General features: G+C 40.2%; 1 protein-coding gene across 3 annotated transcripts in view; it reads right to left on the reverse strand.

Annotated features, from left to right (window-relative positions):
- Positions 1-6,628: 6,628 nt before the first annotated feature.
- The window catches only part of LOC111652312 (high affinity choline transporter 1-like), a 22,223-nt gene continuing 12,648 nt past the window's right edge, over positions 6,629-16,203 (reverse strand). Inside the window, exons 4-9 of one of the 3 annotated variants that reach the window (XM_023402542.2) lie at positions 14,821-14,867; positions 13,942-14,090; positions 12,869-13,012; positions 12,475-12,628; positions 12,060-12,277; positions 6,629-10,380 (exon numbers count right to left, since the gene is read on the reverse strand). In XM_023402542.2, coding sequence (XP_023258310.1) covers positions 9,838-10,380; positions 12,060-12,277; positions 12,475-12,628; positions 12,869-13,012; positions 13,942-14,090; positions 14,821-14,867 — 1,255 coding nt within the window. In that variant the 3' untranslated portion in view covers positions 6,629-9,837. Of the gene's footprint in view, positions 10,381-12,059; positions 12,278-12,474; positions 12,629-12,868; positions 13,013-13,941; positions 14,091-14,820; positions 14,892-16,203 lie in introns of all 3 variants that reach the window. The other 2 variants (XM_023402541.2, XM_023402540.2) reach the window with 2 other exon arrangements.

The raw sequence follows: 16,203 nt of genomic DNA on the forward strand, positions 1-16,203 counted from the left end.
ACCAGGTCAGGTCGTATACACAGAGGTGTGTTTGTGTGTATGAATATATATATATATATATATACATATATATATATATATGGCAGTGTGTATGTGGTTGTGTGTAGAAGAGGAGTGGCATTGCGATTATTTTTACAGTGAGAGTGGTCAGGACTCCTATTTGCTTACAGGTGGAACGATACACATTGGCAAGATTAAAAAGAGAAAAACCTATTGAGCAACTTGTGTCTAGAGCTCACCTGTGAGGCACGTGAGTGTCATAACAGTGAAGTTCTCAGAAGTCTCATACCGAACCTCACACTGATGCAAATCAACAAACCACCAAATAAAGTCAATTGGTTGCTCATGCAGGAGCTGCGTGACAGGCTTGTGTGTCATGTGTCATCATTTGTGTGTATTCATGTTTATGGTGAGTCAGAGCTCTGGCCTGTGCACATGTTCAGAGTTGCCTCCGCAGTTCATAACGTGCTGTGATGCCTCAGTACATGGCACTGAGGCACTCACATACCCTTGCTCAGCCACTCTGCCTCAGCTTCAGATTTACTGGGAGCCCTATCAAGCACACTTTGAGGTGCCAGTTTTGGCAAAGCTGTCCCCTCTTAACAGATACACATGATTAACTGTTATGTAATGCTGCCTAATTCGTGCTCATAAATTGTTTTGTGACTGTGTAATCCTGCTTCTAAATCCTCTCTCCTCCTCAAGAGTTCAGCACTACATCAAAGGGCTGCTGGGTTTTCTTTTTTCTTTTTGTCTTTTCCTCCTGGTTAGCTGATAAGGAACAGTGAGTACAGCCGTATTTTCTTCACACAGACACACAAGGTACTCACAAAAACATACGCACACACACAGTAGCTCAGACAGTGGAAAAGTACTGGACAAAGCACAGACTGTGACTGCACACCAACCCTCATCACTGCCATCAACAGTCCCACACACAAAGCATTGGTTGCATACTCAGTGTATTGAATGACACACAGGGATACTGTGTGAGATCAAGCTCATTATTTGACCACTCACTGCATAATCCGTGTGGCTGTTACAGCCATAACAGTCTCTGCAGTACATCATTTAATAGTCACCGCAGTGTTACAGAGCCGTGAGGGGTTTTAAGGCCGTGGTTAAAACAGTAAACGAATGCTGGTGAGATCTGATCACTTCTGATACCTCTTCTACATTTAGCTGCTGATATTATTATTAGCCTATAATTTCATTGTGTAACACTGCTACTTGTACTTAGTAAATGTAGAGTGTAAATGAAGACGAAAGAATACTTCCTCCTGTACTGTCTGCAATCATTCCAGAGACACATTGAATATGAACGTAAAAGAAGCTGTTATTATTAGGATCACCTGTGCTTTGTCCTACTGCAAATGCAAAGCCTCCAAATGCAAAATAAAGTTTCTTCAGGTCAAGGTCATTTCTGTTTGACCTGTCGCTCCTGCTTGCCCATGTACTTGGAGTAGTACCTGTTGCCATGAAAAACAACACAAACTATCAGTGAAAGAGTCATGATATATGATGTTTAAATCCATGTATAGATTCTCTGTTTCTTTTCACTTTTACAGGCAATGATTTAGATGATCCTTCACTTTTCCATACAGTTCAGACACACTGACATGCTAACACCAGTTATTATAGCTTCAGTTGGTCTCCACCTACACAGATATGTAGCTAGGGCACCACTAAATGCAGACATCACATTCACACCAATAAGCACTAACTGAAAACAATTGAAATGTAAAGCACAGGCTTGGTGTAAGGCTGATAAAAGAACTTTGACATTTTGACCCTTCTGACGCTGCTTTTGGCTTGCATAAATGATCATAAATAAAACAAATAAATAAATCAGAAAAACTAAATAAAATAAATAATTAATTTATAAAATATAAATTTGTTGAAATGATTAGTAAAATATAATACAAAATTATTTAAAAACAAACAATTAATTTATAAAATATAAATGAATAAATATGTATACATGTTTTGCATAAATTAAAAATAATTAATAATAAAAAATAAAATCAACAGTTAATTTAGAAATGTATAAATCATTTATAAATCATTTGCAGCAAATTGTCTTGCCAAACTACTCTTATAACGATTTAAATTTAATTCCCGGTAATGAAGTGATTCACATTAACAGTGATTGACTCATGACATTAATACAACCCATCAAATGAATGAACAGATTGTCTGTGAGTGAATGTCACAACATTTCAAGAAAGAAGTAGTCCAGATAATTGTGAGTAATAAGAAGGGCGGGTTTGGCAAGGTTTCAAAGAGGATTTTGGCGTTGGTGTGTTTCTCTCCTTTCTGGGAAGAAGTCCTGACCCTGGCCTGAAGACTGGGATGTCAGTTCTCAAATGACCAGGGCAGCTGACATGTCAGACCAGCTGCTGTGGACCAGTTAACAAGCACCGAGAGAAATCACCGGTTCAGGATCCTTCAGAAATGAGAGAAACAGGTTTCAGACAAAAGAGAGGAGAAAGGAGACATACCAGAAAACTAGAGGAGAGAAGAGTGGAGTCATGATGTTTTCTCAAAGCTGTCTGGTCCATAAGGACGAGGCTGTCTGAGCTCTGCTGGTGGAGAAATAAAAATAGCTGTGTAATAAAGTGCTGAAGGATGTTATTCAAACATGCATGCTAATGTAATATTTATACACGTCAAGTTAGCTAAATACCATTCAGCTAACCTGACACTGAGTATTAGTACTGCATCACAGTACTAATGCTTTATGGCTGTCAGATTAATATCACCATTATTAGCACAACCTCCAGTGCTAGAGCTCATCTAACTGACCTTATCTAAGACTGTCCCATTATTTTATTTTCTGTTTGTTATTTGTACTATTTAAAGAGCCATACCATAGCCAAACCATAACCCTGACCATACTAGAAACAATATTTGAATGTGCTGTGACATTTGTTTTTCAGGGAAACCATCTGCAGAATATACCAATTAGCTGGGGAACAGCTATAATTAAAAGCAACAGTATCCTTGAGTTTGAAAGATGAGTTCCTCCTCGTAGTTAGAGGACTTTGTTGACTGCATCCACCTGTTATAAATAGTGTGAGGGGGAAGTAAGAGCATGGGCCTTTTCCTCCACTGACCTGGCAGCTGTGCTTTTTGTTTTAACCAGAGGCCACGTCTTATTATTCTATTTGACATCAAAACAGTTGTTTTGTTTCCCAAGTTTTCCATGAACTCCATCTCTGTCATTAACTCAGAATCTCCTTTTAAAATAAAGTTGGATCTTTTGCACTAAACTAAAGGATCACAGCAATATAAAGAGCTGCCTCTCTTTAGCATTTATCCTTTGCTGAGAGAATCCAAAGTCCATTTATTTTATTCGTCTCAAAGCTGGACCATGATCCTGTGGTTCTACAGTGAACTATTGTTTTGTTGCCAAGCCAGATACTATAAGTGTAAATTCTCAGTTTGACCACGCTGAAGGAGCCTGGCACACAGTGGAGGAACTCAACAGTATCATAAACAGTTACCTTCAACTTTCCGGTCCTTAACAAAGTCATGTAGGCAATGCATGTCGGAGCCACACAACATAGTTGGTTGTTTCGTCCAAAGCTCAAATGTCGTCTAAACTGTTCTTACATTTGCTCTTAAGTAGTCTGTATTAATAGTTCTGTTTGGGGAGTGCTGGTCTTTGTGTTATGCATGGATTTACATGAGGTTCCCTGTGATTTGAGCATGATTTAGGAGCTGGTCATGAATCTGGATAAGCAGAAATGACAGTTAATGTTTGGTGGTAAATACACTATACATGCTGTATTGTGATTAGAATATGACCAGACACACACCTGGAGGTGGTTTGTCTTGTGTTGTGAGGTGATCCTGGGCAGGTAAACATGTCCGGCTGGTTGCTGTTCCTCCACGGTGTTTTTTTATACTTGATTATTTGATGTTCATATTTTCTGTGAATTTAACAACCACCAATAGCAGGAATAACAGGAATAGCAGATGTATGGTTGACTACTTAACACAAGGTTTGATCTTTTAATTAAAAGAACAAATGAGGATTATGTGTCGCTCTCCTTTAATCATTGTAATTTCAGTGGCTCTTTTTAAATCTGCTGGTTTAACCACATGCTCTTACTTGCCTGAAAGAAAGAATAAAGTATCTGCCGATCAGCAAACATAATTAATCTCACTGGCATGTTTACTGAGACTGGTTAAAACATTTTATCTTTCCAGATCAAAAAGTACGAGTTGTCAAACCAGTCTTCCTCGGGTTCCAGTGAAGTAGGGATGCGGGGAATCTGTCGTGAACTAGAAAGAAAACATTATGAAGCTGAAATGATTCATAGCATGGCCGTAAGGTTTGCATATGGACGGTAGGGACATGTCCCTACCAATATTTGAGTCATTAGATGAAGCCAATGTGCTAGGTCTCCAGGATGAGTGATTTAGGCCTGCTAGCATTTGACTGGTGGGGACAATCTGGAAGTTCAGGTCATGTAGAAATATCAAACTTTCTGCCAAACACGGTCAGTGTGCTCAGTGTCGGTGGTCAAGCATGGGCGAGAATTCAGTATTTCAGACGACTGCCTCTCCTCTATTGTCTGAACTGCAGCACATATAACTGAATGTTGTCCATGCCAACACTTTGTGTCCAACATGCCACCAACAATAACATCACCAGCCTTTCATCACTGGTGCGTCACCTGATTAAAAGAAGTATTTTACCGTTGTATCTGGTCAAGGTGGAGCTGGTTTTAAATGTGAAAGGCATCTGCAACAGTGGGAAGCCTACTGAATATAACATTTTTCATGTTGGATGAAAAATTCAAAAATATTGTTTGTTCTTTTTTTCTTTTCTGTTAGTAATTTCCTAAAGTTTACTTTCTTTCCATCTTTGATCTGTTGCTGTGTTTAAATTCTACTTAAATTCTAAATACAGATTTTCTAAACCATTGGGTTGACAGCATTAAAAAGGCTTCTTTGTTTAGCCTTCGATCTGCCTTTGATTGAATTGTTAGACATTTTGGCAAATATGCTTATTTTCTCTCTTGTTGATAGTAAAATGAGACAATTGATACCACTACAGGCAGCAGTTGGTTAGCTTAGCTTAGCACAAAGACTGGAAACGAGGGGAAACAGCTAGCCTGGCTCAGTCCTGGCTCAGGCAATGAAATCTGTCTACCACCACCTCTTAAGCTCATTGCCTAAGACATCATATCCTGTTTCTTGAATCTATACTAAAACCATGGCACAAACCCAGGATAGCAGGTTTCCTTGTATCCTGTCTAAGCTAAGCTAACCAGCTGCTGGCTGTAACTTCATACTGATCATACAGTCACGGGAGTAGAATCGGTCCTGTCATCTCAGTCTGCAAGAGAGGGAGAATGAAAATATTCCCCAAAATGTTGAATTATTCTTTTAAGTGGGAAGTCAGCAAATTTAACCTCATTCACTTCTCCCTGTTGTGCTGGAGAACAGAGCTACAACACTGAGGCACCATCACTGATCTGCTGTTGACTGCTGCTCTGTGTGTTTGCAGAAGTAAACAGAAGCACCAGTTGTGAGAGCAGGAACTCTCAGTAAGTTATTTTACTTGTGGTCGAAGGTGTCGCCGCAGACGTAACATAAAGGTTTTGCCTTGGACCATGTGAGGATTTAACACCAGCTTCTGAAATGTGGTGTATGGACTGCTCTGGTGTGAACCACAGTTTATATTTATATCTGGACTGTCAAAGCAAAACTCAATTCTCAAAATAGAAGTAAAATAAAACATGGTATATATAGGAGCTGCTACTCTCCTGGGGTTTGCAGTAAAAAAAAAAACAACTCCTCTCCCTAACGTGCTGTCTCACACCACTGCAGTGCTGATGGTACATTTCTACTGTGTCTATATCCATGCTCGCAGCTCTGTGAGGCTGTTCTTTGGCACAGTGGTGCTTTGAATGCTAACTTCAGCAGGCTAACATGCTCACAGTGACAATGGTAACACATTGACACTCATCAGGTATAATTTTTACCACGTTCCCCATCTTAGTTTCGCATCTCTCTGTGCATCTCTGTAGTTTGAGCTCCTCTTTGAATGGTATATTGAAGGCCATTGCATAAAGCCACACAACCAGATGAAACAGAATCTCAGTTATATTAATGACATTTTCAACACTGGGATCATTTTACTTAAATAGAATTACCACATTGTGTTTGTACGCCTCCACCAACCAGTCAAGTTGCAGTTTACATCCATGTCTGTCCAGACCCTTCAACCCAGAATGTATGAGCTGTACATCTCCTGGGAGAAGCTCAGCCTGGTGGCTTTGAATGGTTGGACAAGGGCCAAAAAAGTGAACTATTTCCAGACAATACTATTAAACCAACAACAAAGTTTTATTAATAGGACGATAAAGTAAAACTTCCTCTAAATTGTCATAAGGGACCAGTATCTGACTACACACAGTTTAAAGCTCATCATTTACCAAACTGTTTTTTATTCTGTTCGGCTATTGGATTCATATTATCCGAGCAGCTTGCAAAACATTTAATATTCTCTAAATGTTTGAAAAACCTGTCGTATATATGCAGACTGGGAGACCTTGAAATGTGAGTAAAACATTTCCTGGAAAGTTCATGACTGACTGACAAGACTCAAACATTTGGTTTCAGCTTTTATTCTGAGAGAACATCACCCCATGGGGATTGACATTAATTGATTACAAAGTAGGACCTTACCAAGTGGCAAGAGAGAACAGCCTTCATGAAAGTTCAGTATACAAACAACGCAGTTAATGAAAATCAACATGCATAATAGTATAAAACCAAACACATATTAGGGGAAAATACAATGTAGAACTCACTACCTACTTTATATTATAAGACTAACAACTGTCCAGTATTTCATAAATGTTGTTTGACTAAACCAAACATGGAAAATAAAATATTTCTGCTCAAAAAGTAATGAAATGGACAGATGACAATATACTTATGCTCCATTATTAAGGCGTTGCTATCTTTCACTATATTGTGGACAGCTTACTAACAACTGCAAGTTTTTCTTCCATGGAATCATGACATTATCTGAGCTTTTTGTTTTTTTGGGCAGGAGTGCTCATTCCAATTGGCCATTACTTTAACTCATAGGCATGTAACATGTTTTTCCTGTAATATGTGTGCAACACACGTTTGACACAAATGGATTTAAACGTGTGGAGGTGATAATACACCGGATGTGCTGCAAAATTGAAGTTGAATTTATTTGACTTTAAAACATTGCTAACTTGAGATAAAATACATTTGTGTTTTTTCTTCTAGTCAATGCATAGCAAATAACTGATAAAAAATAAAGTGTAAATATACAAATCATGATCAGACTGTACAGTACAAGAGTATAATACAGGTAGAAATCACAATCATACATATAAAAAAAAGATACATGCATTGCATCCTGCATGCGTCCTTTTTTGAGAGTTTGTTCTGCGTGCGATCATTCTTTGGACAATGACATTCATACAATATGCTTAGGATAGAAATCAGAATTAGAGGTTAAAATTTTTAATACCTAAAGCCAACATTACCACTCCATGAGGTATTTAAACAGTGACTAGAGTATACACCCATTTTACAATGTGCAGCAAGTAACCATTGACAGCGGAGTGAAACCAGTTTCCAGTGATATTAAAAGGCAACAGTATGATAGAGGAACTATTTTTGACTGTCACTCATTAGCAAGAATCTCTTTGCACAACAAACTACTATAGAGGCTCAGTACAACAGAACATATATTACAAACCACAAGGGTCAATTGAACAGTCTGTTCTTTAATAAAATCTAATCATAAAACAGAGCAAAATTTGTTGTGAAACTTTAATGTAAATGATCAGAAACTTAGCTGCAAACTTTTTCACCACATAAAGGAAAAAATGATCCCACTGTAAACTAAAGCATTGCATACAATATAGAGGAAAAAAACAACAACTTTACCGTACAAAAAAAGAAAAATCACTGACAAAATGAAAGGCTCACACTGACAGATGGTGAGGACAAACGAGGGTGAGGAATGGGTGAGGAGGAGGAAAATGAGGGAGATGTCTGGCGCTCTTTCTCTAGGTGCAGTCGCAACTGCCACATTCAGTTATCTATCATGTGAGTAAAATGCAGATGAGGGGAATGGGCTTACAGTAACTGTGGCATGCTGGGAGATTGAGTTCTTCAGTTTTGTCTCTCCCTGCCGCTATTTACAACATAATGGGTAAAATGAAATAGTCGTTAATGCAAAAAAAAAACAAAAAAACTGACCATTTAAAAGCCTGAAATAGTGTTTGTGTCACTACTGTCTAAGTGTTTTTTGGTTGCCGTTTGTGATTTTTCATTATTGCTTGCACAACAAAGCCAGCGTTGCACTGCAACCCAACTCAGAGCAGCCCGACAGGGTGGGACACTTTAGTCATCAGTACCTGGGTGGTTTCAAACGAAGTCACAGTGTAGTGAAAAAAAAAATCTTAAACTTGCTGGTGTTGACTGAGCAGTATTTGACAGATGGAGGTAAAAGTTTCACTGTGAATGTAACTATAACTCTTCACATATTGGATATGTTCACATAACTCTGATTACCGTTTCATTCAGATTCATTTTTGCACAATTTGAGAACCACTGTCGGGAGTGTGGACTGTTGCTAGAGGAAATTGTGATGAAACTGGAGAAAGAAAAAGAGAAATCAGATCACATTCAAATAAAGTGTTAAATAATAAAACATCAGTCACAAATGCGCAGGGTGCAGAGTTTTGGCTCATTCTTTGTTCTTTGGGTAGCATGTCTTTGTTCTGGTTTAAATGGAGCCCTGACATGCTTGTTGAGTCATTTGCAGACGTTCACACTGAAAGAGAAGCTAAGCACACTTCACGTGCAGTGATTTGCCGTGAAATGCATTTCCTGCCGGCCGGGCTGATTAATGATTATCAAATAAAAGGATCAAGCAGGTGGCTTGCTGCATTGCTGTTTTCTGAGAGGGTGTGTGACACAGTCTGATGCACTCTTTCTTACGAAAGAAAAATCTGAAAAATAGACAGATTTTGTTTACGTGGATTGTAAACTATTTTTAATCATCGTTATGCTGGACAGATTGTTCCTTTGGGATGAAGTCCAGTTCTCCTGTGAGTGTCTTTTTGACATAAAGTGTTGCCACAGTGCGGTAGTCTTTAGGACTGGTCTGGTCTCCGGTCTGTCAAGAAGGAGCCCTTCACTGTTTTGCGTGGTGTCCTAATTTGTAAAAGTGTGGTTGTGAAAATATATTTGTATAAATCTGTACAAATGTACAAGTGCAATCTTTATTGGAGAATATCTAATGAGTGGGAGGCACAAGCTGTATCATTATGAAGATTTAACTTTAAACCTTTTCTTCTTTAAATGGAAATGGATTTAAATGGCTTGACGTTTGGACTTGCCTCTGGGTTCTATGTGTGGACTGCTTCTATTACAGTGATGTATGACAATATATAAATATATGAATTATATAATAATACAATTAATATATATTATAATTAATATATTAATTAAGAGGGTTAGTATGCTATGCTGGTGAATGGCTAGTTTTTGCTAAGGTAACCTAGCCAGGGAGTCTATTTTGACTGTATTCTGTGTCAGGAACAATGAGACAACTGATGAAGTAGGGTACCGGAGAGCCCAGATCACACTCTGCTGACCTAAGTGTCATCACCACAAAAAAAAATCACAATGATACTGTACAGAATCTGTATTTACTGCCCCGCCTTTGCTGTTGTTCCCCCTCTGTGAACTCTTACTTGGCAGACAAACAAACATGTCCGCCTCCAGCCAGTGACCATCTTCTCTCCCTCTCTGTGAGCCTCCTCAGCAGCTGGTGGTGTCCAGTAGTTGCTTGGCTGCAGAGGCTTCTTCGTTTTCAGAGTTGGTCCTCTTCTCGTCTGTGGCTCTGGCTGTCGGTTTCTGCTTGCGTTTGATCTTAAACACGTCCCACTTCTCAGACAGCAGGTCCTTGTTGAAAATGATGGATGCCAACCAGGAGAAGAGCAGAATGGACACGAGTGAGATGATCATGATGGCAGTGCGGAAGGGGAAGAACTGGGTTAGCCTCCCCTCTGCATCAAGTCGGCAGCCAGGGAACTGGATGGCGGGTGGCAGGCCGATGAGGGGCTCGCCACTCAGGATCCTCAGGATGATTCCCATCAAGTAACCCACGGTGGCGCCGTAACCATTAGACACCTTGAAGAAGAGAATGCAGACCAGCTGAGGGAACATGATGGTGTAGGACATGTCCACGCCCACGAGCCAGAAGACCAGGACGCTGCTGTCCAGAAAGGTGAGGGCAGTGCCAGCCAGACCCACCACCACCACTGAGATACGGATCACCCACTGCATCTCACGGTCTGATGCCTGATGGAGCGAGAAGAATGACAATAAGAAAGACAAAGAGACTTCAGTTTCACATTACACCTTGTTACACAGTCTAAAGGATCTAAGGATCGTCTAGACTTGAGGCCTCCTTGACCAACAGATCCCCTTACAAAGACACAGTGTCCATAAGTGACAGCACTGTAAGAGACCAGCAGTGAACGGGCCCATTACATGGGACCTTCCCTGGGGCTGAAATAATGAAACGGACCATTGTTTTACGAGAGTAAATATCACACAAATCTCACTCAGCAGATAACACTCAGTGTGACACAGTGGGCACAGCGTACAGTATGTACAGTATTGTGGAGTCAATAGCCACTTTGTTGCCCCCCCCCCACTTGTGTAGGCGGTACACTATAATGATACAGTCTTTGGGATGTAAATGAATGTCATTATAGGAATTACTTATTTTCAAAAGATTATTACTGTAAGTGGTACTCCAGGGATTTTGTATCAATTATTCAAGTCAGAGTTAAAACCAGAGTCTGACTTCCTATTTTAGCATATAAAAGTGTGTATATCATAGAAATGCGCAGTTAAAATACATAAAAAAACAACTTGCAGGGTTTACAAGAACTAGGTAAAAACCAAGGCTAGCCAGCGCCAAAACCTTTGATGTTCCAGCGTCTTAATAATTGAATTTGTAACACCGCACACTGTAAATAAGGAAATAGTTGAATCATAATGAAGAATCAAGGCTAAGAGTCTGCATCCTTGTTAGCATTACTGTCAGGCTGTACTTTGAGCGAAATGCTAAAATCAGCAGATTAACATGCGCACAATGACAATGCTAACATGCTGGTGTTAAGGTGGTGAAATGTTTAAAGCATGTTAGTTTAGCATGCTAAAATATGCTAATTAGCGATAAGCATAAAGTTAAGTTGAGGCCAATGGGAATGTCATTAGTTTTGCAGGTATTTGATCACAGATCAAACCAAAGTACTGGGCAAATTTTAATTTTGACCTCATAGTGGCACAAGATGGAAAGTCAGGTTAATTAGGATGCATGGTCTGAGAACAATGAACGCTGGTGCAAGATTTTGTGCCAATCTGTCCAGTTGAGGATGAGATATTTCACAAAATAAGAGAACCATGACTTGCTTTTGGCACTAGAAGAAAGTTTAGAGGATCAACAAAGTCATTACGATTCATCAACGGGGCACCATGAATATCTGGGCCACATTTCAAAGCAATCCATCCAACAGCTGTGTAGTTATTTCAGTAAATGACAAGGAAAAGTCAGGGGATCATCAAGGTGAGCGGGATTTATCCTCTGAGGATCATGAATGTTTGCACAAAATATCAATCCATCCAGGAGTTGTTGAGATATTTCAGTCTGGGGTGGGTTGATCGAGGGACAGACTAACATTATCATCACTGGAGCCACATCACTAGCATTGCTAAAAATAAGGCACCAGATAAACTAGTCCTTCTAAAAGGTAACAATACCTGTTACCTACCAGCAGAGTAACAGTACCTGCCTTCTCTACAGCCTGACGCCAGTGGCATTCACATAATTTTATTTGGTTGAACTACCTTTAAGTTACATATTCAAATGAATTCAATTATAGAACAAGAACACATTTTAGTTGTAGATTCTTGTTTTCCACGTTTCCTTCAGATTTGGTACCATCATTATCTTTCTCCAAAAGTCTCACCTGCTTCCTGATGATGTTCTTGTAAATATTTGAGGAAAACAGTGAAGCGGAGGACAGAAGAGCTGAGTCCATGGAGGACATGACAGCCGCAGCTACAGCTCCGATACCGATGACGGAGATGTACGTGGGTGTGAGGTACTGCAGGGTGATGGGGAGGATGGAGCCTGCCTGGTCACGCTCATATGGGGTGGGCAATCCATAGCTGGTTGAGTTCCAGTCTGGAAGGAAGCACGGGTGAATATTTGGATTAAGACCAAAGGAAAGTTTGAAAGACTTTGAGGACAAATAAATGAATGAAGTGAGAAAGAAGGGGTTTAACCTGATAAAAAGATCTTAATTCAGTGAAATGATTGGCAAAATATATAAATTCTGATTGTTTCCTGAGCTTCTAAGCTTGTAAGTTAAGAGCGTGTACCTGTGGACGCAGCCACAGCTCCCACCAGCACAGAGGGGATACCCAGCACCAGGCAGAAGGCTGACGAGGCGAAGCAGGTCACTTGAGCCTGGGTGTAAGAGGAGGCGGACAGGATCCTTTGGTAGAACGCTTGGTAGGCCAAGCCGCCCAGCGCCTGGCACAAACACATGACAGGAATCAGTTGATATAGCAATACAGGACAAGAAGAATAATTCTCTCATGACTCTGCTGTTGTTATGCCTGGTTATTGGCTCATCTGATGAAATAAGATGATTTAATTTAACTGCTGGGTTGAATTTAATTTAAGTGCTGTGAAGGCAGGAGTTATGTAAACACTGCATAAGCTATGTATCAGACATCATTGGGAGATGTCGGCCTCTCCCACTCCCCTCACCAGCAGCATGAAGTCGTCAAACCACTTGCCGGCCTCATCGAGCTCCACCGTGCCGACCCAGGGAGCCTGGAAGGTCTGGTTGTAGGCCGTCAGTGAGATGTCCACAGAGTGAGGGTTGGTCAACAGGAAAGGAACACACACCCACTGTATACACAAACACAAGGACATAACTAATCTGATTATGGGTCCAGTGCGGGAAGTTTTCAGTTAAACACTGGTAATTAGGAATCTGTAACGAGAGCTGGAGTTAAAGCTCCAGTTTCTGAGCGGTTTGAAGCGCCTTTATTTCACATTTGTTAATCTTACGAAGTTCTCATCGGCCCATATTTATCAGTATTTAGTTGATAAAATAATCTCACCATCAGGTGTAATTAGTAGCTGTTCAGGAGCTTTTCAATCATATCGCATAATCTTCATCAGCTGATGCAGTTCGGCCAGTGCTCAAAGAATTAAAGCTCAACTTTTAAATCAACATGAAAAAGAAGTCTGCCAATGAAAGTCGTGTGATATGATCAAAAGCTCCAGAACAGCTATCAAATGGAACTTTAATATTTTAGGAGGGAGATTGTCAGCTTTCGTTTCTAAGGATAAGAATTAACTTCTAAATTTAATCTGTATGTAGACTAAATGACTGTTTGTACAACAGTCAGAGTGTTAGGTGTTAAGCAGCTGGCCAACTCACACAAACAATTGAAATGTGCTGAAAACACAGTGACAATGGGAGTAAACCCACATACACAACAGACACAGAGAGCTGCTGTGAATGACTGGCATGTTCCCAACTGGCTGCGGTGTTAGTGGTAGAGTTGCCTTTTACCAGCTAGCCCCTGAGGGTAGTCCATATGCAACCACATATTTCACAACCAAATTATAACAGCCATTTTGAACATGGAGTGAAACTTCAGACATACTTTACAGTTCTCAAACAAGCTAATCAAATCAGTAATGCTTTAATTTAGCAGGTAATCCAATCAGCTGGAATAGTTAATAAGGTAGAAGGTACCTCTGTTAAACTCATACTTGACTGATCATTCAGTGGCCGCTGTGTGAACGGGACAATAGATGTTACGCACCAGGCTGACAAAGATGAGGATCAGCTGGATCACGTCTGTGTAGGCCACAGAGTAGAGCCCGCCCAGCAGTGTGTAGATTATGGCCACCACTGAGGAGATGATGATGGAGTAGACGTAGGACAGATCCAGGATCACACTCATAGTTCCACCTGGACAAACACAGCAGAGCAATGAGAATCGGAGGACTGACGGAGGCTAAATGTCTCATTGCAAGTTTTCTAATGTACAGAAGCTGGTAGCAACAGATACATGCAACTACTTACTGTAATATTTTAACTGTTTTATTAGGTTCTGTCTTGCTTTTGCTATTAAATCTTTTCTCTCTCACACAGACACACACATGTACATGCATCCACTCTTATGTACTTCTACTGTAGATTTAATAAGGAGCTAGGCAATGACATTGTTTTGTTATACTGTTCATTTGCCTTAATGCAGTTTTTTTTCAAAGAACACTGACAAACAAATTACACTTTGACCAACAAAGAGCAAAACATTACATCTGTAGTCTTCTGTGTCAAGAATAAAGTTACACTTAAACATGGGTGGCATTGTTTTAAACGTTTAAAAAGCATCAAAGCCAAAACATAAAAATGATGATAAAATTATGACAAACAGAACCCTAGAGAAACATATAACAGAAGCAGCCTATTGATTGTGACTCCAACTTATTCCTTTTTCACCCTCTTGGATGAATTATCACCTTTTAAATAGTGACAAATTTTGATTAAGTAGAAAAAAATCAAGATGAAGGTGAGGAGAAGTGTTCTTCAAATGGAAAAACAAATGTGTAAAAAACTATATGTATAGCTGTAAGTAAAAAAAAAGAAAAAAAAAAGACATCTTGTTACTCAAACAAGGCAAGCAAAACGTCACTACCTTCACCGTCTCTTCTGCCACATTGCCAGGGTCCCCCCAGCCGCAGCCTGCAGCCACACCACAACAATGCCCTTAAACAGAGAAGTGTCAGATCGGCACCATCGATCGCCACTCACCACCCTGCTGACCACCCCACTACGGAGCCCACCACCCCCTAAACCACCCCATCGTCTTGACGATGCATACTTGACCTTTCACCCCATGTGTTTGACATTTTTGAAATCTGATCTGTTACAATGATAGCTTTGTCGCCTAATGTATCCCATCTGTTTAATCATAAATAATTTTGTATCTTTCTTCTACAACAGACTAACCTATCATTTCATTACCCTTAAAACAAGTAAATACTACAGTTATTAACCACCTGTTCATCCATTGAGCATGCACCTTGGGATTCAATCACTCAATCCTTACTGAGAGGTGTCAGCAACACGAATGTATACATGACCACAATGACAACGCACAGTGTTAACTTTACATAACAAATGTCTAAATGTCACCAAGGCAAGGTAATGTAGCATATTTGTGTCTCATCAGTCCTTTAATCACTTTTATTTTTTAACTTTCTCTTCCTGATTTTAAGTTGTTTCTGTGTAGCTCTGCTATGTTTTGTGTAGTGTTGTGGATCAGGAGAGTAAAATCTGACCACATGTGGCCAGTCGAGATGCTTTCTGATGCCATGTGTGAAGTGAAATCCATCTCAGCTGGGTCTACAGTGGGGTCCACTTTCCAGCGATTACAGACTTTTGGACCCCTCTGTGTACCTGACGTGGATATGTATGGATGCACATCCAGATCGAACAGGGACTTGGTGTTGTTGTTTTTTGTCCTGTAATTTATCTTATGGTGGGGCATGATGCAACCTGTAGCATAAATAATTCCTGGGTGGTCTGATATAGCACTAGATCTGTTCTGTGCTGAGCTGTGCTGTTCCCCTCTGAACTAAATTTAGGAAGAGGAAAAGTGGAATGAGATTCAGGGGCCTCTGGGGCTTAATGGGCAGCACCAGGGATGGACAGAGGCAAAGAGCTGCCTAAATACCCAGTGTTGTTTTTAGCTCCTTGTCCCACTTTAAAAACTCTTGCATGTGTGCGCACACACACACATACACACACACACACACACACACACAAACACACACGCATACACACACACACACACACACACTCGCCCAGGAAGACCATGAAGCTGAGTTTATGCAACACATACACACACATCATACACACACATCATACATACACATAAACAGTCTCCCAGCAACAACACCCCTGTGGGTCAAATGCTCAGCGCTCTCTCTTGAGTGTCAAGTGTTTATGTGTGTGTGTGTGTGTGTGTGTGTGTGTGTGTATGTGTGTCTGTGGGGGTGTGGGGGTGTGTGTGTGT

The sequence above is a fragment of the Seriola lalandi genome, unplaced genomic scaffold (genome assembly GCF_002814215.2).
Source record: "Seriola lalandi dorsalis isolate HSWRI2012SDOR001 ecotype SW California unplaced genomic scaffold, Sedor1 jcf7180002053942, whole genome shotgun sequence".
In the NCBI taxonomy this organism is placed as follows: Eukaryota; Metazoa; Chordata; class Actinopteri; order Carangiformes; family Carangidae; genus Seriola; species Seriola lalandi.